This window comes from Tigriopus californicus, chromosome 4 (genome assembly GCF_007210705.1).
Source record: "Tigriopus californicus strain San Diego chromosome 4, Tcal_SD_v2.1, whole genome shotgun sequence".
NCBI lineage: Eukaryota > Metazoa > Arthropoda > Copepoda > Harpacticoida > Harpacticidae > Tigriopus > Tigriopus californicus.
The window spans coordinates 10,161,880-10,189,474 of record NC_081443.1 but is presented as its reverse complement, the minus strand read 5'-3'; the positions used below and the strand labels follow the sequence as shown (position 1 = coordinate 10,189,474).

Genomic DNA, 27,595 nt, shown 5'->3' with positions numbered 1-27,595 from the left:
TAGCTATTTCAATGTCTCTTTTATATCCTTAATGGTTTTTGGAAACTATTTTTACACTATATGCTCATGATACAATTTTTTATGTTCAAGGTGGTACAGCCCATGGCCTTGAACCATATTCATGTGCGTCTAAACTTGAGTTACGCCCTTAAGATTTTCGCAGCAAAGAAGGGACTACTCTGATAGTCGCACCATTGAACGGGCCAAGAAATAACAAAGAAAAGGAGCGTTAATGGTGATGCAGTCTCTCCTTATCAACTAACCTAACCTAAACCTTGCCTATTCTCAACGTATTGTATAGTTTGTTGAAAGGGCTTCTACACATTTTGAATCTCATTATGCCATCGAGATCTGAAATGGCGATGTTTAAATGTTTGTAGCTATGTATATGATGACTTGCTAACGATTTGATGACAAAAACAGTTTGCCTCAAGCAACTGTTTTATAACATCATCTAGGATCATGCATGAGAATCATACATGGGCACTTCAGTTATAAAATGACAACTTATCCTATCATTACCTTCCTGTTGTTTTGTTACTTCTGCCCTCAAAACCTTGAATTGTTTTTGTGCTTTTTCAAAGCAAAATACATTTCTGTTGTGGCAAGTAGCATTTTTGAAACATAGAATGAAAATACACCGCTGTTAAGAGCAGAAAAGAGCCAAAATACTGTCAAACGAAATTATTTGTACGTCGACGAAGGTATTGAGGGAATGACCCGTTTCCGAAATTGAAACGACGCTTGCACAACGTATTCAAAGTCCCTCATCATGAGAAACCTTGGCTTTTGAACCGCCGAATTCATTCCATTGTAGTCGACACCAATAAAGCGATTAGAACAATAATACACTTGAAACCAGGCCAGGGCTAAAATGCGAGGTTGATTATAATGTACAATCTGTGGGATCATTTTTTTCAACTACTTGGAAAAGACTGACGTCTGTTGTAAGTATCAGCTACTTTCAACTACCATTCAAAAGCACTATTCATCAAAATGTTTTACAGGCGTTCGTACGATAATGCTATACTGTTCTTCGACCGCCATCAGGTTGGGATCGGTAGAGGTCTCTGTTCAAAAAGACATTTGTCACCTTGAAGGAGCTCTACTTCATACACGACAATTGAGCGTTCCCTTCGAATGTCATTCCCAGCCATTTCAGGAGGTTAAAAAGCTACCTTCGGAAGAAACTGCAAACTGATTCCGACAAGTGGATTTGACTTAAGGGTCCTTAATGATGCTAGATGGAATTATCGTGGTTGACTTGACCACGTTCCTACCGACGTAACAAAAGTAGTTAAAGCAAGGGGTTTTGTAGTTCAGTGGGAATGAGCCCAAAATTGTTTGTGCATAACTCTTCGAATTTAGATTTGTATTTTTCATCACCTTTCAATCAAAACGCCACTCTCTCAGGAGTATTTTCATATCAAATTTATTTCCATTGGATTACAACAGCCAGAGTTATGGCTTTTCAAACATCCGCTGTCAAGTGGTTTGTTCAAAAATGGTCATGGCCCTAGAATTGACCATAATGGTCCTATGAAGCTGATATTTTAGATGGTAACCTCTTCAACCAAGATATTGAATGCATGAAATTTCATGAGATTCTGAAGCATGTGTGTTCGCTTTATGGGGAATGCGCCAACTAAGCTTTAAAGGCTTCTGAGTGTTTTCTCGTCAATTACCGTGTGGTGTATTGATGTTATTCTATAGTTCTGCAACTAAATTAGCTGCGAGAACTAGTAGGTTAACTATAAATTGAAGAAATTTCATGTGGTGTTGATTAATGGAGGAACCTTAATGTACAAAACAAATTTACCGGTCGGATACTTTCATGATAAAAAGAATGGGCGATTTTGGCTCACGAAAAGTGAAGTAGTAGGGGGTAAAGGTCCTAAACAGAGAAAATGGAGCATCCAAGATCAACGGGGATGTTAGCCGTCAGGAGACAGAACGTTTTCTAACGATATTTTTATATCGACCAAGTACAGCCCGACCAGAGACAACCCGACCCGGGAAAAGTCGCCCCAGAAAAACTCGAACCAGTACACAACTCGACCCAGAAGGATAATTGGGCATAACATACGTCGCTCCAAATAATTCTTGTATATGGAACCCAACTGGAGCTTGCTGAGTGAACATTCAATTTAACTACAAAGGAATACAGCAACCTTGATTGAAATAGAAGCCTTCCAAAAAGTTGTTAAAAAGCATAAATCAATTTGAAGCCAATACAAAGTTTAATCTTTGTTTTTGCTTGAGTTGTGCCTTTGCCCTGTATTGGCCCTTGAGTCAAGTTGACCGCTCTGTCCAGTTGTCTGCTGGGTCAAGTTGTCCAATAGGTTGAGTAATTACTTGCGTTAGTTGACCACTCTGTCAAGTTATCCACTGGGTTGAGCACTTACTTTGAATTAGTTGACTTCTCTGTCAAGTTGTCCCATGAGTTTAGTTGACCCCTGTCAAGTTGTGCGTTGTGTCAAGTTGTCTGTTGAGTTGAGTAGTTACTTATGTTTAGTTGACCACTGCCAAGTTGTGCATTAGGTCAAGTTGTATGTTGGGCTGAGTAATTAATTATGTTTAGTTGACTGCTCTGTCAAGTTGTGCGTTTGGTCAAGTTATCCACTGGGTTGAGTAGTTACTTTGGTTTAGTTGACTTCTCTGTCTAGTTGTCCCCCGAGTATAGTTGACCACTGTCAAGTTGTGCGTTGGGTCAAGTTGTTTGTTGGGTTGAGTAGTTACTTATGTTTAGTTGACCACTCTGTCAAGTTGGCTTGGGTAGTTATTTTGGTTTAGTTGACCACTGTCAAGTTGTGCATTAGGTCAAGTTGTATGTTGGGTTGAGTAGTTAAATTATGTTTAGTTGACCGTTGTGTCAAGTTGTCCCCTGGGTTTAGTTGACCCCTGTCAAGTTGTGCGTTGGGTCAAGTTGTCTGTTGGGTTTTGTTTTTTTTTGATGCGGACTTCCTTCCCGCTACCGGGATTGAAATCCCAGCAGTTCAAGACGAGAAGATTATTTATTATACTTGACTTTTATTTATATACATTATTTGATCGACCAACGAATTGGAGTTGGCTGATCTGGCTAATCCTTGAATATAAGGTTGATCCGGAATTTTAGTCAAAAACTTGTCCAAGTCTGACTTAAATCTTCCTACTGGATCAACCCCTACATAAACCCTACGAATATTTGAGGGCAGCAAATTGAACAATGAAGGAGCCCGAGAAAGAAGAGAGTTGGACTTCATTGTTTTAACTAGCCTGGATTCTCGAGGGCTTGAAGGTGCTCTCAAAACGCACATTAAGCCTCTACGGTCACTACAATTGACCCTAAATCCTGGGTGGGGACAAAGCTCATGAATGCTTTTGAAAACGTACAATATCAGATACCTTTCGTACCTTCTCTGAGTACTGTACAATCCCAACCTTTCTAACCTCTCCCAATACGAGAGCTCTCTCATATCTTCAATGTTCCTAGTAAAACATCTTTGGACCTGCTCGAGCTTTTGCAAACCTGCTGAACTAATTGGAGCCCAAATGGGAGAGGCATATTCAAGATGCGGCTGAACAATCGACTTGTACAGAGTTAGCATCGTGACACTATCTCTGGACTTAAACGTGCGATATATCCAACCACATGTTTGAAAAGCCTTACCAACTTTCAACTGGATATGCTCATCGAACTTTCCATTATCTTGGAGGACTACATCTAAATCCTTCATGGATGAGACCTGCTCAATGTCCTTACCTTCATCATCTAATAGTCGAGTGTCTAATGGTGTCGACCCAAATGTCATTGAGCGGAATTTCATTCCATTCAAGGCCATGTTACTCGCACCAACCCAGGGATATATTTGGTGTAGAACCTTTGCCAGACAACCAGAATCCTGACCATTCCTACCAACTACCAATTTTGTATCATCAGCATAAGAAGAGATACTGACATTACTACTACCAAGCTTCTGAAGCGGAGCAATGAAGATAATGAAAAGGAGAGGACCCAAAATGGAGCCCTGAGGGACACCCGACTTGACATCCTGTATGTCACTAAGGGATCCCTCAACCTTAACTAATTGTTTCCTACCACAAATGAAACTTCTTAGCCAATTGAGAACCTTGCCTTGGATCCCAATCTCATGGAGCCTGTTAACTAAAAGGCCATGATCTACCTTGTCAAAGGCCTTGGCAAAGTCGAGATAAACTACATCGACTGATTCATGGCTCTCCAGTCCCTCAATAACCTGCTCTATATGCTCAATCAGTTGGGTAACCGTGCTAAAATGTGCTCGGAACCCATGCTGGCTAGGAGGAAGGACTTCATGTATATCAAGAAATTCAACAAGTTTGAACTTCATGATCTTCTCAAACACCTTCGCAATATTCGAAGTGAGAGAAATTGGCCTGTAGTTACTGGGGAGTGACTTATCTCCCCCTTTGAAAATTGGAACAACATGAGCTACCTTCAGAGAAGAGGGGAACTTGCCCTGGTCCAAGATGCAACGCATCAAGTACGAGAAAACAGGAGCAAGAACCTGTGAGCATCTCATCAGAAACTGAGATGTCACTCCATCAGGGCCAGGGGAGCTCGAGAGTCTCAAGTCCCTGATGGCCTCTAAAGCATCCTGATCTGTGACTACAAGATCATCTAAATGCTCAGCTTGACAAGCCTTGCCAGTCCCAACAAACTCATCAATAGAGCAATGGACTGTTGCTCCTAAACTCAGTGGAGTTGAAAACACACTAGAGAACTGATCTCCAAGTATGTTGGCCATAGTCCCTACATTGTCTATGGCTTCCCCATCGACCTCAAAAGGCCCTACAGGGTGTTTGATCTTTCTCTTAGAGTTTGCATAAGAGAAAACCGCCTTCGGATTCGACCTCACTTTCTCTTTCTTTCTTCAACTGATCGGTCTCAATGGAGGCCTTAATTCTACCTTGGATTAAATCCAACTTTCTTTGAAGGCTATCCACAACTACTGGATTCAAAGTGCTCTGGAGCCTTTTTGCTAGTTTGCAACTCTTTTTGAACAAATTCTTCCTATACTTCGGAATTTTATAATGTGCCCCGCCCTGTGAAACACATTCAGAGATTGCTAGACTGGAACAGACGTCCTCAAAAACTAGAATCATTTTGTCTATGGCTACATCTATGGACGATTCCTTTTGCAGCATTGAAATAAGATCAAGCTCCCCTAACCTCTCTATAATCAACGGTCAATGTTCATCTTCAATGTTCAGCTGTCCGGCCAATACGTTTGCTACATGGCCAACCAGTGGTGCCAGATGATTTGATCCAAATATAGCCAGCGAAAACATCAAACCGCCAAAATTTTCCGCCAACTTTTGGCGAAAATTCAAATTTTCCGCCACTTTTCACCCAATTCCGCCAAAAGTTAAGACCGTTCACTTTCATTTTACGCACACAATACACTTTTAAAAAAGTTTTGACAACAAGCTGTCAATTGCATAAAATACACTTTTGTGCATATAGGGATTACTTGATAGCCTAAAACATTTTTAACCTTGCAGCTCTGGGCGACAATCACTCATTTCACTAATCTATTCACCACTTGGGATTGAAAAGTATTCGTGGAGCAAAAAAGGAATGCTTTTTTAGTGCTTTGGCAGTCCGGACATATACTTTGAGTACAAGTGCATCTAAGTTTTTTTTCTCAATTTTGAATATTTTGCTGATTGATGAACAGGGCTGTCCATAAAGTGCAAATAATGTTGGCCAAAATGCAACTTTAGATGCAATAGAACGGGGCAAACCAGCAATAAAAATGCAAAAAAATGCAGTTTTTTCTAGCTTTTTAACTCTTTTGAAAAGACACAGTAGCAAAATAATGAAATGGTAAAATTACAAGATAGTAAAAAATTAATGAGCATGTCGAAAAAGATGCACAAACTTACTCTATGAGCACTCTGCTCAACTGAATGAATATAGCAGGCCTTTAGCTTTTTTCAAAGGGTCATAGTGTGCTAAATTGTTAATAAACTCTCAATACTGTATGTACTTTGAACAAAAGCAGCTTGCGTCACGGCAAAACATTTGTACTTAAGTCATTTATCAACTGTGTTGTGGTTTTTGGTAAGCATGCCAGATGTACCATTTTTTTCTGAACTAGATACTTTGGCATGTACTAAAAAAAGCCTTTGGAATTTTCAAAAATTTTATATTTCAAGGTATTTTTTCAAGGAAAATGGGCAAAATCAAGGGAAATAACTTATTTTCAAGCAAAAATCAAAAAGATGGAAAATACCCAAAATGATGCAGAAAATGCGAAAAAGAATAGAAAAAGTAAAAATTAATGCATTTGCAACATTTCACAAGCACTCTTAATGAGTCTGGGCTCAAGTTCTTTGTAAAAGAATTGAGTACAGCCAACATTTCTATTTTTCTTTAAATTTGGCCATACAGCAGGCCATTATGTTTTGACCACAAAAGAAAATAATTTTTGAAAGATGTTTTCTTTAGGCCTTGTTTACCTTGGTTAAAAACAGGATGAGTCTTTGGCCAAACTTGGCAAAAAGTCAAAAATTGCAGGCCTTGTCCTAGAGCTACCTGTTTTACTTTATTTTCCATACATTGAATACTTTTGCCTCCCAAGCGTCATCCCTGATGCGCTTGATCATTTCAAGGGGCTCGCTAATCAGTTTCATGGTTCAAATGGCCATGCGGTCACCACTCATCAGAGATGTCCAGGCATATCAGGAGGCCTAGGACGAAACCATCACAACGTGGCTGGCAATAACGAAGTAACTATTACATGGATTGCGCAATAACAATCTCTTGGCCGGCCTGCCATCTGAAAATGGGTGTCCCAATTGAGGGATATTCCCACTTCGTCGTCACAGCCAACATTAATTTTTACCTCCCCCTTGGGAATGACCGCAGGTTGGCCCATTTAAGCTCTTAAAGCAGCAACTTATGCTGTAATTAAATACCGCAAAGAAACTTGTACTTGGCTAGCCTGGGATCGAACCAGGATTCGCAAATTGGAAAGCGGATGCTCTACCAATACGGTACCCGTGCAAGCAAATGTAACAGAATGCCTGTCAAAACAACTTATTTAGCGTTTGCATCTATTGGTTCAAGTCTCGGCCAATAACATTTTGTGGATTTTCATGCGTTTTGACTTTTTTCTACTTTGCCAACATGAGCGTGAAATTCGCCAAAAGTTAAGATCCTAGAGATTGCATGAGAGCTAACCGGGCGGACTCGTTTTCGGAAGAATGGGTGACAGCTGAACGGCTGTTAGTCAAACGGACTTTCAGAGTCCGATTCTGGTACTTTAGTTGCGTGATTTAAAAAACGTGGCATTACGTTGGATGGAAACTCTAATGCCATCTTTTCCGCTTGGTTTTAGGCGCCTACTATGGTCAGTTGTGCCAAGCTGAAAACAAAGTAACAAATTGTAGTCATGAAGCCAATGAATGGGTTCTCTTTTTCCACCTCCCTGACATTTTCATGAAGCCCCCCCCCAACTTTGCTACTTTTCAAAATAATAAGACCAAGCCTAGCCAGCCACAGGCCAAGAGGAACAATGGTCAATAATTTGTCGGTTTGTGGGGGTGTTTTGTAGACATTTTGTTCTGGCAGTGATGGTTAATGATTTTTGAAAGCTGCACCACTATTCCACATTTACAAAATAGAAAAAGTCCATTCAAATTAATTCACCAAGATAGCAGGCAGTGCGTGTCAAATTTGATGGATGGAGATTCAAACTTGGGTTACTTCACCTATCCTAATACTGGCCCAACATAGTTTTGATATCATTATACTCAATTCCTTCTCATATAACCAACCCAGACTAAAATAGGTTGCATATCAGGCAGTCGTAAAAAAGCCCCACAATTTTCTTGGCATTTCTCACAGTGCCAAGGATGGCTTTGATTAGAGCTCTGTATTTAGAATAGTATGACAGTGAGGTCAGTGCACCATAGCGGTTGAAGTTTGAACTTTCATTTTTGCTCCAAAACAAAGAGTTTAAATGCGTCCCAGAGCCAAACTAAACACATCTTTGTGCCTTAAGGGGTAGTTCTAAGACTGAAATTACTTTGGAGGCATCATTAATTGCAATCACAGCAATACCAGATTCTAATTATGTGTTTTTCAATCAAAAATGTAGAATCAGCCAATTATATGATATCCGACTAGTTCAAAGTACGTTTAAGGGTACCTGAAGGGTAGCTAAAGCCGTGTATGACTCCTAGAACCACATATTTTTATCTTATTGAGTTTGGTTTGGATATGGGACGCATTTGAATGCATTGTTTTGGAACAGGATTGAAGGTTCAAAACTCAACTGCTATGGTACGCTGAGCTCAATGTCGTACTCTTCTAAATACATAGCCATAGCAATTGATGAGTCCGTTCAACGCAGCACTGCCCATCGAAAATCACGCAACTAAAGTACCAAAATCAGACTCTGAAAGTCCGTTTGAGGCTGTTAGGGTATGGTAGCCGATTATTCAATCGGTTTGAGTAGCTCTTGCTTATAGGGCTAGTCAAGTAAACGCGTTCATGGACAACTGACGTTATTCCATGGGGTAAAATCAAAGACAACATGCCCAGCCAAACCGCACTGTGCATGCATTGGATCTTTGATATTTTTTCCATTTTACATGCTTTTCTAGGCAATTAGCATTGTGGTATTGAGCCAGTTTGATAGTGCGTTCACTGATTATCACCAAACATGCTCATTTCGTAGGGTTTTGTAACACAACTCGCTCAAAATCACTGAATTATTGAAAATTCAATGGGCGAGTGGTGCGAGTTGACCGAGTTGACTGTGATGTTTGTCTTAGTTCTCTCTCCCCAAAATGCCCAAAATCAGGGTGCCGGACCACATTTTTCCTTGAATTTCCTTTACATTGACATCCCCTATAGTTACCGATTCAGCTCCAGTATAAAACCACAACAAACTCAATTTTTACCCTTCCATGTTACTTCTTTTATGGCTCCGCAGACACGCTCCCTCCCTCCAAGCGTCGTTGCTACTGATCAGGCAGTCACCCTTCTCTTTTTTGGTGTACTGATCTGCTGACGCCAAATCCACTTTCCTCTGTACTGAGGTCGTGCCAATGCGGGATCTAGTCGTTAGTGGTCTGGACAAACGAGGAAGACTACACTGTCTGTTTCTCTCACAGAAATCAAAACAACAGCCTCCACACCCTATCCCAATCAGACGGACAATCATCCTCAGGTACCAAATCCACCCCCTCCTGCATATCCGAATTTGGTCAATAACGTGGTAAGTCAGCTTTTTTTCCTTGAGAATCGTTAAACCACGGATAACATCCTTCGTTTTCTTAAAAATAAAACAAGGGCATTCCACGTTAAGTGGGCATTATTTTTGATGAAATCACGGCAAATTATCTTCGATTGTGCTAATTTTTGACGCAATCGTTTGTTGACATCTGAAAACGCCACACAACAAGTTAACAAGTTTAGGTGCCTAAGCTATCATCCATGGCCTTTTGAAGGACTATGTCCATTTTTGGCCAAACCGCTCGTGTTTGAAGAGCTATAACTCCGGCTGTGGTTATTCAATTGCAATGAATTTGGTCTCAAAATACTCCTGAGACAACTGCCTATTGATTGAATTCTGACGAACGCGTGCGCAATTTGAAATTCGACGAGTAATGTCATTATTTAACCTTTGACTTCTGCCAAATCGCAATCTGAATTTTCTTAATTTTTGGCTTGTATGTAGATGGTTGTATGTGTATTCTTTAAGTACTCCGAAAATGAAAATGGGACCTCAATGGGTTTAGATTTGCTGATGACTTTTGTGAGCTCATGTCGCTTATATTCCCATCTTCGAGGTGCTATCACACAAAGTTTGCAGCGATGAAGTCTCAAAACTGAAGGTGAAAACATGGAAAATTCAAAATACCGGGTGCATCAGAAAGACCTGGATTTTGGGACCCAAAAGATTGAAATGGTCATGTCTCTGCCAATAATGAACCGATTTAGTCGAAATTTGCGAACTTTTGTTTCGTGGAATGAGGTTGCGTGGTTTCGAGACAAATGCTGCGTTATAATTTCTTTCGCTTAGACTCATCTGTAATACTTCAAGGTGTGACCTTTTTTCAGAACCAGAAGTGATTTATCACTCTAAAGGAAAATCTCACTCTTTTCTTTGAGATTTTTCCCACTTAGCCCCGTTATTGACCACTTGAATGAATATATTTTCCAACATGCTCGTGTGAAAAGTAACATGTGTGCTCGTTAAAAGAGCAATACATCCTTTCCTTCCAACCTTTGGCGAACAGAAATGCTGAAAGACTGAATATTCTCGATTAGTGGTTTAATAACGCGCACGATCCAAGAATGAAATACATTGTGCGTATGTTGCTCATGTTGGCCTCTCTTTTGAGTCGTAATCACGCATCCCATAAAAGGTTCTGATTTCTTCCGCCAGAGGTACGATGAAATCGGGTGGAGATTCAATTGTGACCTGTTCTTCACGTTCGTACATGCATCCAGATGATGACGGAACGGGGAGCAATAGGGGCTGCGGGGCAAGAGCTGAACAAACTCTAGCGGCCAAAAAAGGAAACATAGCGTTAGTAAGGAGTAGAGGGCTAGTCATCTGTTAAGAAGTAATCATGACTGTTTCTGATTCATTCAAAACTTTTGAAATCATGTGAACACAGATACAAAAAAAGTGATTGCATTTCTTATGAATGATCTGAGGGTATGTGAGATAGTGAAATAAGAGTGATGAGTAGACTATTGTGATTATTAGTTCAAATATCTTGTCATTTTGGGGCAATTTTAAACATTCAGGTGTTTTCTGACCCAATTTCCCAGAAAATTATAGCTTTGGTTTCAAATAATCCAAAATTGAACATATTCGGTTAGATTTATACACCAAGGAACATTAATAATGAATCTTGGCATAATTTTTGCACTTTAATACTTCAAGGAGTCATTTGTTATGTACCTTTTTTGCTTAGGGTATTCAGCCCTGCCTTCAGTGTTACAATTCTTTGTTGCAATCCTGATCGGAACTCGATAATGAAATTGAAATACATCAATGGTTGTTAATTTAGCATTATATTTATCCTAATCTTGGCTAGGTTTATCCAGCAAGATATTTGCAAATGAAAGTGCAAAATATGAAAACCACTCTCTTTGTAAAGGTTCATGCTTTGAACTTGGCCATTCAAAGGAAATGACTGGCCAAGGCGCAAAATGTATCACACCTCCAGCAATAACATTTGCAAAAGTATTCAACAAGCAGGGCATTAGTCGTTTCTCAATAAAAGGAACAAATTGCGTTGACAATTAGTTTGGTTAAGAATAGTAATTCGTTACACAACCATTACACAAAAAATGTAATGCCGTTACTCGTCACTGCCTAAAATTTAGATGCCCAATATTTTATGGATTTTGCCCATCAAGACCTTACTTCTCTAAAGAAATTGTGTTTTTGGCTTAAAGCACTCCTAACGTCTAAAATTTGAAGAATATTTACTTTTTCCATAATGAGCATTGTCATTTAATCTTGGCATAATTGTTCAAAATGTATTGCATCAAAATGTTTTGAGGAGTCAAAATTCGGACCCTGAATGGGGTAGTGATTTCTGAAGGTTTGAAACAATGTCGCACAAGTCATGATGGAAAAACAGTATTCGGCATTGTCAAGCCAGTAATGCTTCATTGTTAGAAGCCTATGACTTAAGCTGTGGAAATCTGGAAGCTTTGGAAATTTGATGCATCATACTCAAGCCAAAGAGAGATTTTACTTTGCTTGAAATTAGACTGAATCAGGTCTTCAGTCCAGTGAATTTTGATTCAGAAGATGTAAACAGTAAAGTAGCATATGCTACAAGATTTGAAATCAAGACTCTCTCAAAGTATTCAAGAGCAACCACAATTGTCAAAACTGATTTTTATTGTTCATAATATGTTGAATGGAAATAACAAAAACTGACAATTTCTGTCGAACCTTTTGCTTCCTCAGTTGTCATGAGATAAACTAAAAATTAAAAAAGCCAGTCTGGAAGCTGGAAAAGGAACGAGTGACGAGTATTTTTCTTAGATTTGGGGTCGTTATCATTACCCCATTTTAAATAGTTATGGAGTAACACGCTTTTTCGAAAAGAGGAACGAATTACAATAAATTCGTTATTTGTAATTTGGTTACTAATGCCCTGTTAACAAGCCTTCGAGAAGATTGTAAAAGAGTAACTAGTTCCTGGTATCTGAAATTTAGACCATTGGAGGGGAACATATTTTAAGACGTTGGGATAATGGCTTAAATAGAACTTGCAACAACCAATTTGAGATTAAGTGACAGGGTTAAAACAATATGTGATAACAAACACTGCTTGAACTCAATTGAAAAATTATTAATAAAACAGTATTGGACAGAGTCTCAATTTTCACATCTACTTTTAAAGTTTCTTGGTGAAAGAACAAAATGAGCAATTTATAGTGTCTGTGAATCAACACTTTTCAATTTCTTTAACTATGGAGCCCGACTTTTAATACTTTACCTTTTTTGAAGTAAATTTCATTTAAATGTTTTCCATCTTAAAGTTGAATATTTTCCAAATCACTAGTGATCCGAGTTTTACTTGCAAATAATAACAATGCCACCATACAGAAAACTGAATTGAATTTTTTTCAAAGAAATCTAGTCCAATTTCTTAACCCATATTCTTTATCATCAACCTTGATGTATAAGTTGTTCAAACAATAAACAACTTTGATGGCATTGTTGTCGGTGCCAATCACACGAAGTGTTCTGGTACCCTACATTTAGTTTTAATAATTCATTTGATCACATCACTTTTATTGTTGGCTTTATAAAGACACTAGCCAATTCCCAAGTAATCAGTTATGAAATTTATCAATAATACAAAAACAATTTTAGTTTGATGTGGGAATATTCAGTTACATTTTGAAGCTAGGTAATGGTTTCCCAACATACCACTACTAATGGGATGTCATTGAAAAAGTAAATCAACTCTAGTAACAAACTTCTGTGTTTATTTAATTGATGCTATCAGTAATCCAGTTTTTTTGGATTTTCGATGTTGCTGAGTGTCTCATTCAAAATTGCCAGGATTTCTTCCTTGATAGTTTGTTCAAGATAGAGCTTACAAACATCACTCTTAACTCATCAACGTCAAATTCAGTCCAGGGTTTTTAATTATGTTTCTTTACAACGATGCAAGAACAATAGTTAGCAGAGGGTTTACTAACGCTGTCTTTCCTTTTTTGGCCGCGAGATGTCTTATTATGAAACAAGCAGTCCCTATTATAGAGGCTGAACAGTGAGTTGAAGCCCCTATAGGTGAGGATGAGTGTGGTCTTCAAGGCTTTTTCGAGGCAGGGTTTTGTTTTGAATGCTTTGGCTATAATTCGCTGCCAAATTGAGTAATATGACACTGCCAGATAAAGAGCAATGTTTGACTTTTTGATCCTTGATCAAAAATGAGTTAATCACGGCTCTAGAATAGGCTCTCGTCTTGTCAGTTGTTTGGGCCAGGGCCCCCTCTTGTTTAATAAGAAACACTATGCTTTGGTCCCCCGCCACTTTTAGTATCCAATTAACAATTTTATTTGTCATCTTATCCACGTAATTGGCCGCAGAGAGACGGAATTCTTTCTCATGCCAGACCGGGTTGGACGACTCCTTTGCTGAGACTAGGATCCCGAATAAAGTCGTTGAGGTATGGTGTTTGGATGCAATCTCAAAGACATATTGACCCAACTTTATTCTCGCTCTATTCTAGCGCCCCAAACCAGATTTTCTTGAAATTCTGAGGGTTGTAGATTGCTTGTAGGCTAGACTACTCTTTTGGTCTGAATGAAATATAATTGTGTCGGCATCCAAGCCTTGAATTGTGAATAGGTCATCCAATCAGTAATGTTTAATGTTTGTTTATTGCGACTCTTGGACATGACAGACTGAAAAATGTATAAAACATGTATAATCATCTTTCATTAGCTTCTTCATGATAAAATGCACTCCAGCTTACCCCAGTGACCTTGAAAACCTCAGATGTAATGAAGTCCAAAACTATTTGACAAGGTAAATGTTCATTTCTAATTCCCTTGGTGGTGGAAAGCATTTTTTATAATAATTACTACAGGCATCTAAAATATTGACCATGAAATGGTTATCAGTTTTGGGAAAGTAAAAACTGATAGCAGCCCCACAAGGATTAAAAAATGAAGATTTCATGTTTATTCTTGGGAAGTTGTGGCTGCCTTGCGTCCTCAAACTGACACTTGAGTGCAAATGAAATTTTTTCATCCTAATGGACCTTCCAATAGATTTTATTATTCAGAAATTGACGATCCCTCCATTGTCAATGCATCAAATATTTGTCGTTATCATTGTTTCCGTAGTGCCCCGAACGTCAGCGTCAGGAAAGATAAGTGGAATTACTAACAAACGAATTTATAGCATCTAATAAAACTACTAGCCATCGCTTCCAAGTCGTATGTTTGATTATAAATACATATCAAAATTGATACTAAAAATGAGTAGCTACACGGTGCTCTTCTGACTGCCGTGCAAACTTGATGAATAAATGTGTATATATTAAATTTTCCGCGTCTTCACCTTCAGTTTTGAGACTTCATCGGTGCAATCGTTGTGTGATAGCACGTTTCAGATGTGAGTATTGGCGAAATGCACTCACATAAGTTATCAACAAATCTAAACCCATTGAGGTCCCATTTTCATTTTCGGAGTACTTATAGAACACACGCACACAGCCATGTACGCGCAACAAGTGGGAAAGTCCGGATCGCGGTTTTGCAATGGTCAAAGGTTAAATAATGACACTACTCGTCGAATTTTAAGTTGCGCACTCGTTTGTCAGAATTCAATCGAAACGCCATTGTCTGAGGAGTATTTTGATACCAAATTCACTTCAATTGGATAATCACAGCTGGAGTTATAGCTGTTCAAGCACCGATGGTCGGGCAGTTTGGCCAAAAGCAGACATGGCCCTAGAGAAGGCCATACTGACTCCATGGGGCTGAAATTCCAGTCGTTAACTTACTTCTACTTACTTAATGAATTTGTTACATTTCATGAGATTCTGAGACTCAAGTGCCCTGAGGGTGTGTCAACTTGACGTGGAATGCCCCAATAGTAAAGAAGAGGGTCCAATTCTTTGTTTCCTTAACTACATATCTTTTTCAGGCCAACCTGGGTGTCAAAATGGCTCGAAGCGAGGTAGAGGTGGCCACTGAGGCTGTAAGGGTTATTGGCGATCTCCTTACCAGGCCCAATGAGATGAACAGGTCTCATATTGCCCAACAATCGGCATCTAGTGCGATGGCAGCTGCACAAGGAGCCCGAATCATAGCCGACGGCACACAAACAAGAGAATCAAGGGAGAACGCAGATATCGCCGAATCTTTGGCCCTAACAGCCCAGAAACTTGCTAATCTCGTGAACTAAGATCAATATAAAAATTAGAGTATGCGTGAAGTCTTTGATCTTGGTGTATCGTATGGACGTATTTTATGCATACTTGATCCAGAAAGCCTATGTGACACTTAGTAATCTGTCAGATCATTATGTTCTTCAGAAAGGGTCGGCCGTAACTCAAAAGCCGGCGTGCTCTAGAGTAAAAGGGGTCAAAAATGGTCGGTCTGGCTGAGTTCAAGTTCAAAGATGAACATTGGCCGTTAATTATAGAAAGGTTAGGAGAGCTTGACCTCATTTCAATGCTGAAAAAGGTATCATCCATTGATGTAGCCTTAGACAAAATGATCCTAGTTTTTGAGGACGTCTGTTCCACTCTAGCAATCTCTGAATGTGTTCCGAAAGGTGGGACACGGACAAAAAACATTCAAGGACTAGCTCAGTCTGCCCACGCAAACTCGTTGGTAGACCAAATATTATATAAAGATTGAATGGTAATGAATACACGAATTATAACCTTTCATTTGAAGAGTACTGGGGATTCCATTCCCTGTAGCGGTTAGAAAAGCCCGTGAAAAACCAAGCCAAAAACATAGAAAATCATCGCCCTATCTTGCGTACATCTGTGGGTTGCAAAATGATTGATGGCATCGTGAAAGATAACAGATAACACAGAGTATTTAAATGTGCTTCCTTTGATTGAAGAAGAGTAGCATGGCTTTGCAAAAGGGAACTATTTCTTAAAACTTTTATACTCCCAGAACATTATCAATAACAAACTTACACGAATGTTGCCTATACTTCGTGTAGATTTTGGCCGTTGGAGTGGCTCCCATTATTATCGATTGCTCTGAAGCCTTTTTTACTAACTTGCAACTGTTTTTGATCAAAGTTTTCCAATATTGAAGAGTAACAAATGTTAACAAAATCAAATCAGCATTCGAATGCAACCCATTTAGATCAATTTAAAGCAAAATGTCAAATGCGCTAGAAAAAAGTGTTTCCCCAAAATGGCAAATTTGTTCATTTATCCCACATTTAATGAAGAAAGGAAAAGAATAGGTTTTAACCTAAAAAAGTCTAACCATGAACAAGAAACTACTCGGCCCACCAAATGATAGTATTTCTACTTTTAGAAAGACCCTGAATGTAGGGCTAGTCAGGAATTTTGGATAAATGGCGATCCAAATTGACCTTGAGCAATTTCATTGGGTCAAGCGCTGATTGGACTTGTAACTCAAATATTTCAATTGCACCCAGTAAATTGTAATCAATGGCTATTGCCCTGTTAGAATTTCTCAAAGTACTAAGTAATAGTTACAGATACAGTTTTTTACTGTAATCATCTAGAATTAGAATTCCTTTGTTTCCAAATGTGGTTCACATCAAATACAATTACTCTGTTTTCAAATATAAGTGATAACAACTACTTGGAAATGTATTTGCAATCACAACTACATCATAGGTCTGCAAAGACTACACTTCAAGGTACAATTCCACAAAGTTAGCCATCTGTCCATTGGGGCCAGGAAACGAGTCGGGATAAGAAGAGTGCCGATAAGCTCCAACAGCAAAGTACCACTTTTCAGAGTCGGCCATGTCGCCATCAATCAATGAATCGGAGGGTGTACTTCTCGACAAACCATGAAAATGAACGTGCTTTGGGAAAGGTCCACTCATGTAAACGAAATCACTTGGTTTGGTCTGGCCCGTTATGTCCAAAGGATTGTCACTTTGACTCCATCGATAACATGAGGATGTGCTCAAACCTAGAAACAAGAAACACTTAAGTTAATGAGAGTTATTGTTTGTTCAGATACTAAGTCTGTATGAACAATTAGTCGTTGTGATCTCTCTACTAGGCCATTTGACTTGAAAAACTGGTGTTCTGGATGTCAAGTTTTTTATTCTTTGGTGAAAACTACTAGTGACAATCAAAACTATTCATACTGTATATTTCACCCAAATGACGAAGTCCCAGTTTCTTATTTTTTTAAGCAACCACAAGTAAGAAACAGTTTCTTTTGCATGTTTTCCCCATTTTTTGCGCACTTCCTTAACATGATTGGAAATGGAAATCCTAGCATCTCAAGATCAAAAGAATGCATTTCAATTTTTGCTTTACTAACTACTGCAAATAATTTTGGCAATTTTGAAATATAAATTAATTTCACTTTGATCATTGCAGTACTTCCTAATATATTTTGTAAGATTAGTCTTTGAGACAAAATCCCACACTATCAAATAATTAGCTGGTGCAAAAACATTCTCATTTCAAAGCACTGAAAAGATAATACAAGCCGTCGATGAGTGACTTTTTTTCATCAGCATTCCCCTTGAGCTATTAAACCTTTCGAAAAGATAACCCTTCGGAGAATCATCCTGAGATATAATTAGGATAACCAGGGTTATTGATTGGTTCCTTCACATTTATGTTGCACGAAAATGAAAATAATTTCACTTGGATCTACCTGGATAGCACAATTTAAACTGAAAATGGCTGTCCTGGTCTTTGTAATCCTCCATTTCATCCAGAATTGAATATTTTTCCGCAATTGGATCATCCTTGTTAAGAGCAACCACGTCCCTGGGCCAAAATGTTTCATCCGAAGAATTCAAGCGAAAAACTAGCAACCAAAATTTGGAAGGGAGTTGGCCCTTGGGATGAATTTTGAACCCGGATGTAATAACTGGATCGGGTTCAGGCGGGTTAGTCTCGGAAATTCGTTTGTACAAGGCACAAAATCCATCTATAACTTCAAATATGTGACAGCCTTGGCAGAGAATGGCGCATTGCATGGAGGGACCTAAATCGTCATTCAAGGTTAAAAATCCATTGGACAGTATGTTATTTTAAAGCTCTTACCAATATTGTTCCAAGGGTTCATGGGAGCTTTTATGACCAGAAACTGCGGTTGAGTTGAGGGATTGTTGAGCAAGTCTGATTTAAGGAACAATCCAAACTGTGATGCAGTTACAAATAAGGTTGTAGCCGACAAACACAAAAAAACAAGGAACTGAGCCATCATATCAAGTGAACTAATAGGGACTCAAATTAGAACTGAGTTAATTCGTTTAGGAGGGGATGACCATGAAATGATTCATTTAATATTCATCTGCCTTTAACTTATTGGCTTTCCTACTTCATTGCTTGCCACATATCTTGCGCAAACTAATCAAATTTAAAATTCTCTGTTGTCAAACTCAAGGGTTCAGCTATTTAAATCAAAATGGAGAGGTGTTTCGTTTAGTCTAAAGAGTAAGATTCAAAAGAGATAGGATAAGGATCATAATTATGAATGGTACCCGAAACAAATCTTTATTGTCCACTATTCATGCTTTTTCAGGTAGAGAACTTGGACATCAATACTACTTTTTGTCCATTAATATTTTGAAGTGGATCAATTGTAGATTTTTCAATAATCCCGAGACAACGCAACTTTCAACAAGGAATGATTTTAAAGGGTTTGGGCGATTACATCATTTTCTTACCACTAGCGGCAAAAAGTGCGTCATGGACAGACTTAAGTGGCTAGAAGTAGATTAGGCTGATACGTGTTTTTCTCCTTTTTGGCACTACTATGACCTGAATCATGCTTGTTATAGTTTTTTAATCAAACCATAAGCAGGTACCTAGGCACATACTATTGAGGCCAATTCCTTACATTTTAAGTTTAAGGTCGTTAAATCAACTTACCTGATCGGCTCTGGCTCGCGTTATCATACTACGGGCGGCGAAACTCAACTCAATGCAGCAATCATTTTCCGTCGATTTAACGAGTTTAAAATACTTTAAGCACAAAGTTTTCTAAGCGATAATGGGACCATCCTTCAAAATTACGCACAGTTTTTGCTTCATTAATCAAGGTTGCGCTCTCAAACGGGTAATTCCTGAATAAACCCAACAAAATACAAGCAGAAAGAGAAAAAAATCACATCTCTGGATAGAAAATGGTCCGAGAAAATAACTTCTAAGCGAGACAAACGAAATTCGATCAGTTTTTAATGCTGGAAAGACCCCGACAGAGGTCTCTGACCTTTGGCGATGTTGATGTAACCGTTCGTACACTCACCATTACGAAGCACCTTGCCTCCTCCATGTCCCTGGCCTCTGTGACTTCTGATGGCAAGACCGCCTCATCGTCTGGTTTCCGGTCCGATGCAGGCTCACGAGGAATGACCACGTGAAGGCTTTGGAGGAAACTTGTTGCCCGAGGGGGTTCAGGTCAACTTCCCGGAGCATTGGCATAAGGTGGTTCAGAAGTGATTGGTCCAAGAGCGTGTGTGCCTTGGATTTCACTTTTTGGGTACATGTTGAGTCCATTGGGTGCAATATCCACCACCCGAATGTTGATGCCCTCAAAGGCTCCGTCAGCGAGCACTGGGCTGCCATGTCCATGGAAAGCATTCGGGATATATGTAGGAGGCCATCGTCAATGCCAGTGGAGGCTACATTGATGATCATTTCAGTCCAAGCGACATTCTGTAACCTTGAAGCTTTTGTACAACTAATACAATTAGTGGCAGAAATTGATGCTGCTGAAGTTTCAGAGTAAGGGTGTAAATATTTTTTTCGAACGCCCGGTACATTGAGGTCGCTGCATTATGGTGCGAGCAAATATCATGAAAAAGAACCTAAAGAAGACATAACGGCCTGATGGCCCATGCCAAACAAATGCTTGAAAGTCTTGAGATTTTTGCAGCTTCCAGTAACTTTAAGGGTCCTCTTTTCAATTATTCATAATTTACTTCTTGACAAATTGATCGGGGACAATTTGACGACGATTCCGAGGTCAAAAAATGGAAATGGCTAATTGATTAGTAACAGTCTTCAACTGTTCTCAAATGTATAGATAGAGTTAGCCTGCACACATACCTGCTACACTTTTCATGACAATTAAGCAAAAAAATGATCACCTTTTTCATGCGAATCTATGATTTCAAGGAGTTTTGCACAAAAACACTCTGGAGTCTTCAGCTCTTAAAACTCTCTACTTTAAACATGTGACATCAAAACTTATTTCACATTATTTTCTCACAAACGAATGACATGTTTTAACGCACAACATTTAAACCTTTCGAATTACTTGGAAATATCAATGGTTTTTCAACGCAAAATCTTTTAGTTCTAATGACTTTCCTGTACGTATTTTTGCAATGCTCTGAACAAATGTATTCTTTGATTGAACTGTTTTTCAGCATGTTTGTTGAAATTCTTTGCTGAACTGAGTTTGAACGATCATTGGCAAAGCTATTTTTAAGAAAGCCAAATGGAGTCATTTTTACATACAACTATTTCGAAAGCATTTTCAAACTACATATATAGCATCCCCAAGGCGTAAATTATCTGTTGTTAAAACATTGATTTTGAACGTATGAAGATGGCAAAAAACACTAATGGTATTATCCCTACATTAAAAGGGAATAGAACAAAACTAAACGAAAGAGTATATTTAAAGTGACAAATAATCTATTCTTGGGTTACTGAGAGAAATATGGCCCTGAAAGGAATTGAATTCCTCTCAATGACCTTCGGTTTGAATACTCCACTAATACTTGATAATGGAGGTAAAGATATTGAGCACGTCTCATCTATGAGAGATTTAGGTGTAGTCCTCAAAGATAATGGAAAATGCGATGAGCATATCCAGTTGAAGGTGGGTAAGGGTTTTCAAATGTGTGGTTGTATATATCGCACGTTTAAGTCCAGAGATAGCAACACGATGCTAACTCTGTACAAGTCGATTGTCCAGCCACATCTTGAATATGCTTCACCCATTTAGGCTCCAATGAGTTCAGCAGGTTTGCAAAAGGTCGAACAAGTCCAAAGATGTTTTACTAGGAACATCACAGGAATGAAAGAGCTCTCGTATTGGGAGAGACTAGAAAAGTTGGGACTGCACAGTGTTCAGAGAAGGGACGAAAAGTATCTGATACAGCACGTTTTCAAAAGCATTCATGAGTTGTGTCCCTATCCAGCAAGAACTTCTAATGAAGAATCTTCTCCTTCCAAAAATCCTTCAACTCTTTCCGGATCTACATCCCCCCAATTTTCCCATACAGCCTTCTTCTTTGGTGTCTCACTCCGCCCAATTTCCCCTCAAATCCGTTGATGCCACCCTCATCAAGTTCCTCAAACGATACATTAGCGTGCCCCAATATGCCAATAATGCATGGACGCTAAGCGAAACCGAGCCCCTCACCATCGGTCTGGCAAGGTTAGTGTCCAACAGTGTTGGGCACCTGACCTTTCCGGAGGTGAAGTCCGGACATAAGTTGTCATTCCTGGTCAAGGACTTGCTAACACCTTATTGTAATTGGCCCGACATCCCTTCGGAGTATTGGCGATTGCGTACCTTTGTCCTCCTCCCAGCCAAATGCCATCAACGACTGGAGCTGACAAACGATCTGTTCAATCTGACCCACCCACTCTAATGCAATAACCAATATATCATTTACCCCTACTCACCTGCTTATGTACGTACTGTCTGTGATTTCCATCTTCACTGTTTTGTGTGCATTGAACCAACTTTTCTGTAATATCTTACTCCAGTCAATTACACCCTGACTGTACACTGTTATTAACTTGTAATTATAGTGGTTCATCCAATCTGAATTCAAAAACTTGTATGGTGGTATTGAACTATTGCTATCCAAGAAGCATCTCCTATTCCTAACGTGTTGAAATCGTTCGTTAAGGTACTATTTCCATTTAATTTCCATCGATCCCCCATTTCCGTTCGTTGTCAATGACCAAATTTCTGCAAAAAAATCTACCCGCTCCGCGTCAAGTGACATTGGCTGACTTTTGATGGCTTGATGCCGTTTTTGTATTATTTAAGAGGAAGAATGGAACAGCCTGGGAGCTACCCCCAAACAACATCCTTACGAACATCAGTTCAAACTGATGGAATATTTTTTCAATGCCCTGGCTCCATGTAGGATTGAGCACCTCCAGAGAAAGCTCGAAAAGATGTCGCAAATTTGAAGGCGGAAAAAGTCCAAAACTTGTTCGGGAACATCCCAAGGAAAAATAACCAAAAACATTGACAAGACATTTGCCTCCATGTCTTGATAACAGGTATTCTTTGTAGATCTATTGTGCTTGTAAATATTATCAAAAAACCAACCAGAACGAACCTGTGCCAGGGTATTTTGTCTTACTGACCATTCTTTTATTCTTGTTTTATGCCGTATTTACGATTGTCAAAGATACACTTTTATATGATATTTTTAAAAACTGACTTCACCGAAAAAGTAAAAGATAAGTAAAAGTAAACGATTTATTATTATAATTATATTCCTGTTTTGACGTTTTGAAAATCTTTAACAATTGCTTGGAAATTTGATTTTTTTGGTTTGGTTTGGTTTGGTTTTTCACCTGCTTTTCTAACCGCTACATGGAATGTAATGTAAATTGTAAATTGAAATACAACTGGTGCACTTTGAAGCTAAGAAGGAAATAGCCTGAGCTAATAGTTCCCGTTTAACACACTAGCTGTCAAATTGATGATATACTAATTTGGATTAACTTGCTGTCTAAGTGTGTTGCGAATATCCATCAACTATATTTTTGAAAATCTGAGTTAGAAATCCATAAAGCAATAATATGAAAGTGTTTCTCATGGTTTTGCAGGCTCCAAAAATGCTAAGATGTATGTTTTGGGTAGTTCCTTAAAAACTTAAAATGGCATTGCAACCACTGCACAGAAGAAACTTGCGATAGAATGTCCTGCCAAAAATAGTTTCCCGCCATAGCTAGTTCGAAATCGTTGCTCTACTCAGGTCCGTTCGCCAAGATCCCAAGCAGGAAGGTTTCTGTTTTTTTCTCTCTATCGATATAACACATGGCGCAATCGGTGGAACACGATATATGAGTTTTCGTGGAACGAACCGTTTAAGGATCATTGTGAGTCGTGACCCTGGGATCTATGTACTGACAAGATGCCTCCGAAGATTCAACCTGATCCTGTCGAGATGTCGAAGTTAAAACGACTTCGAGGTCAACATCGGTTCTGGGCAATCCAAGCATTGGAGAGCTTGAGGGAATAGATCTCTGAGCATGAGAATTCAGATCCCACCGCCTTGGAACTTTGGATGTTCGCCAGTTTGGAGGGTGAAATCCAATCGTTGGAGACCCATATCGAGGCATATTCGGAAGCTCATCTGGAGGTCCTGGTCCATCATGAGGTCCTTGGAGGAGAGGACGAGGATGCGGCTCAAATTCGTGATATGCAGTCGTGTCTGCTCTGAGCATAAGGTGAGAACCTTGAAGCATCGTTGTGATGCCCTACGATCCCGTCCCGTTCCTATAACAGATGGCAACATCCCTTTGTCTACTCATCGCACAATCCGGATCAATACCTCCTTGAGACCTGCCACGTTCACCATGGAGTTTTCAAGTGTGGTGACGAATGTTCCAGGATTTTTATTCGTCAAATCAGATGGACCAATTTCAATTAGCTGAACTGCGTGGTTGCATGGATATGGGACTAATCCAGACCCTTTCCCAGTGTTTGGACATCACAGAAGGTGAATCCGTGAATGAGGTGTTGGACAGACTTCAAAATCATCTTGCCAAATCTGTCAACGTTGTAAGGAGAAGGCACGACTTCAACACGCTCAAGCAGAAAGAAGGTGAATCCTTCTGCGACCTCTTTGTGCGTCTGAAGCTGGTCGGTGGCCTTGCGGAACTTCAAGACATCACCTACGAGGAACTTTTGACCTCACGGCTGATCGTTGCACTGTCCAATCAAGATTTGCAACGTGAACTTTTTTGTTTGGACAATCCCACCTTAACAGAGATCAAGGCCAAATGTGAGAGTTGCAAATCTGGCGGCACTGCGAGGCCGATCCACAGTGCAAGTGGAAAAGACATCCAATTACAAAGCTCAGAAACAAGGAAAGCGACGGTACAAGAGTAGACTCCGTTCAAAAAGCCGATCTAAGGCTTCTTCCTCCCATTGCGGGAAATGTGGTTCTGATGAACATATGGGTCCTGGATGTCCTGCTAAGGATCAACAATGCCTGGGGTGTGGGAAAAACGGCCATTTTCGGAGGGTGTGCCCCAACGATAAGCCAGAAGTTTCCAAGAGGTCGAGTGGTGATGTGTTGACCAAATTTGTGCGGGCTTCCTCGTGTACCGTACATCNCAGAAGTTTCCAAGAGGTCGAGTGGTGATGTGTTGACCAAATTTGTGCGGGCTTCCAGCTCACAAGTTTTGAGAGCCAAAACTGACACATCCACAGCGGAAAGGTTTGTGATTGTGCCTGATCACAAGCCATTGATCGCATTGTTAATGGTCTTCCTCTTGATGCGGTTGAAAATCCACGGCTCCAATGCTTGAAGGAAAAGTTGGCTCCCTTCGTCTTTACCCTGGAATGGTGAAAGGGCAAATCGCACTGTATCGCAGATGCTCTGAGTCGTGCCCCACTGGCAGATCCTGAAGAACAGGATGTTGATGACCTTCGTGATTTGCACATGCGCGGGGTGATCGCGAGCGACATCAAAACCCATGAATTGGACGCAGATCACGCTCTCGAGCTCCTCAAGAATGCAGCAAGTGTGAATTCGAGCTATCTAGCCATAATAGAGGCTCTACAAGATGTCGACATTACCAAGAATAATTTACCGGATCCGAATCCACCGACCTGACCTTAAAAGAGCGTTTGGGACGCCCTGACGGTCAAGGACGGACTGACTCGGGTGGATTGTCGCCGCATTGTGGTGCCTGCACCCGCTCGAAAAGAGATACTCCGCCTCCTCCACCTTTCACATCAAGGCAGGACCTGATCCTACAACCGCGCACGTGATCTCTTTTATTGGCCGGGAATGGGAAACGAGGTCGAATCCATGGTCGAAACTTGTGAGTTGTGCCAAACGTTCCGTCCATCTTTGGCAAAAGAATCCTTACTATCGGATCCGCCTCCTGTTTGTTCTTTCGACGATGTCAGTGCAGACCTTTTTGAGTATGGAGGCAAGTGTTTTCTTGCCTTTGCGGACCAATACACCGGCTGGCCATGTGTTGATATCTTTGGGAAAACACCAAGCACTCGAGACGTTGTGATATCTTTTTGAACAATTTGGCGCAATTTGGCGTACCGAGAAAAATTCGAACTGATGGCGGACCCCAATTCACCTCTTCAGAATTTTTGCGATTCTGTGAGGAGGATGGCATTCATCCCATTTTGAGTTCTGCCTTCCATCCTCAATCTAATGGCTGTGCCGAGGCAGCGGTCAAAATGGTTAAGACTCTCGTTAGAAAACACTGGATGGATGGGAAATTGGACAGTGAGGCTTTTGATGCCTCCCTTCTGGAATGGAGAAATATTCCCTTCAAGGATGGCATGTCCCCAGCCCAGTGGCTATTTGGTCATCGCCAGAGAACCAGGTTACCGGCCCATCCATCTTCTTATCGCGAGACATCATTGAAAGACCGTAAGTGGGCTCTGGAGAAACGACCTACCCTTCGTGTAAAGGGCAAGGCTTACTATGATGTTGCATCCAAAGAGCTCAAACCATTCAAGGTCGGAAACAGAGTTCACATGCAGAACCCCAACTCAAAGCTTTGGAACAAAATTGGACAAGTGCTCTCAATTCGTGAAAATGGTCTATCCTATGTGGTTGGTATTGGCGCACGCCAATATTTGAGGAATCGCCGCTTCCTCCGCCCGTTCACGTCGGAAAGTGCCCACGACGTGCATGACAAGAAGGATGACCGTTGTCAGATTGCCCTAGCCCCGCTCCGTCGAAGTGACCGGATTCGAAACAAAACCGTTCGTTTTGCCCCAATTTAATCAATCAAAGAGATTTTGGGCTTTTATTGATTTGGGGGAGGTGTGACAAAATGTCCTGCCAAAAATAGTTTCCCGCGCGCTATAGCTAGTTCGAAATCGTTGCTCTACTCAGTTCCGTTTGCCAAGATCCCAAGCAGGGAGGTTTTTGTTTTTTTTATCGAATACTCAGAATATACATACTTCCCCAAACTTGTGTTCTCTTTATCGATATAACACAAAACTGCAACCATTTTTTTAAAAGGATTTGGATTTTACTTGCAAGAATGGTGTCCAAAATTTGCCAAACCCAAAAATTTGAGTTCAAAATCGTAGTAGCATGCACCATCCCTGACATAATTTTCAATTCTTCATTATGGAAATACTAATCAGGTGCTTTTATTTCTTACGATAGGCTGCTGTANCTGACATAATTTTCAATTCTTCATTATGGAAATACTAATCAGGTGCTTTTATTTCTTACGATAGGCTTCTTGGGCAGTTGGTCTTCGCTGCATTGCTAAATGAACTTCGTGTGACATGCCAAAACAATATTTGCACATTTTATTATTGCGAACACCAAATTATCCAGAATTTTTTTAACGATTCTACAAAAGGCAGCTTATTCTCATTTATTTTCTGCTAATATTTAGCAATCGGCCAACAGGTCTAATGTTTGCTCGAAGATAACTCACTTAAATTAAGACATTACACTCTTGAAAACCACTTTTGGGTGATTAGCACGACAACTTTTAAGTTGAAATTAGTCATAGCTATCAAGTTTAAACTGCTTCTTCAAATTCTAGACTTTAATGTGATAACTTCATATGGTTGGTTCAAGACATGAATGTTAAATTGAAAGTTGACTTACTGGGGGATTGTCTAATGCAATAAAAGGAACCGATATTGCGTCATCATCCGATGAAAACCGAATTCGATCTCATTAAACGGAGCCAAAACAGAAATTAAAACTTGAGTTGGAAGACCTTTCGGTTCATTTCTTTTAATGCCCGTACTACCAAGGAACAAAGCAACATTAATCTTTTAGAAGACTTTTAGGAAAAAGAAGATTTCGTCATCTCCTTTTTTCCACGTGTTCATCATGCACTTAATGAAGCGTGAACTGAGCACCAGATTGGCTATCAATTTTCTCTGATTAACCATCTTTCTCAACTCCGAAGTCTACAATAGTTCGTTATAACCTTCACCAATTATGATGAAATAGGCCGTCTTGTTCGTGTTGCACCTTTGCATTAAAAAGTGACCTTCATGGTGGCCATTGTTAAACCTGAATAAGAAAGTGGATTGTAGTGCAAAAGAGATCAAAGAAACTCATGCGAAAACCTGATTTTTGGCAATTACAATCAATTATATAAAAAAAAAAGAAACGAATGGTTTTTATCAGGATTCGCCATT

The 27,595-nt window shown here is 39.8% G+C and overlaps 1 protein-coding gene and 1 long non-coding RNA gene across 2 annotated transcripts in view; one reads left to right on the top strand and one right to left on the bottom strand.

The window, feature by feature from the left end:
- LOC131879578 (uncharacterized) overlaps positions 1–15,464 on the top strand; it is a 21,128-nt gene extending 5,664 nt beyond the window's left edge. Inside the window, exons 2-3 of the long non-coding RNA XR_009373169.1 lie at positions 8,970–9,254; positions 15,180–15,464. This is a non-coding gene — a long non-coding RNA (uncharacterized LOC131879578). The remainder of the gene's footprint in view (positions 1–8,969; positions 9,255–15,179) is intronic.
- Positions 15,465–16,820: 1,356 nt separating this feature from the next.
- On the bottom strand, positions 16,821–18,464 carry LOC131879356 (uncharacterized). Its single transcript, XM_059225655.1, has 3 exons — positions 18,274–18,464; positions 17,879–18,214; positions 16,821–17,176 (listed from the first exon to the last, which is right to left on the bottom strand). The coding sequence occupies exons 1-3, from the start codon at positions 18,434–18,436 to the stop codon at positions 16,884–16,886; spliced, it is 792 nt and encodes a 263-aa protein (XP_059081638.1). The 5' UTR covers positions 18,437–18,464; the 3' UTR covers positions 16,821–16,883.
- Between the last annotated feature and the right edge of the window lie 9,131 nt (positions 18,465–27,595).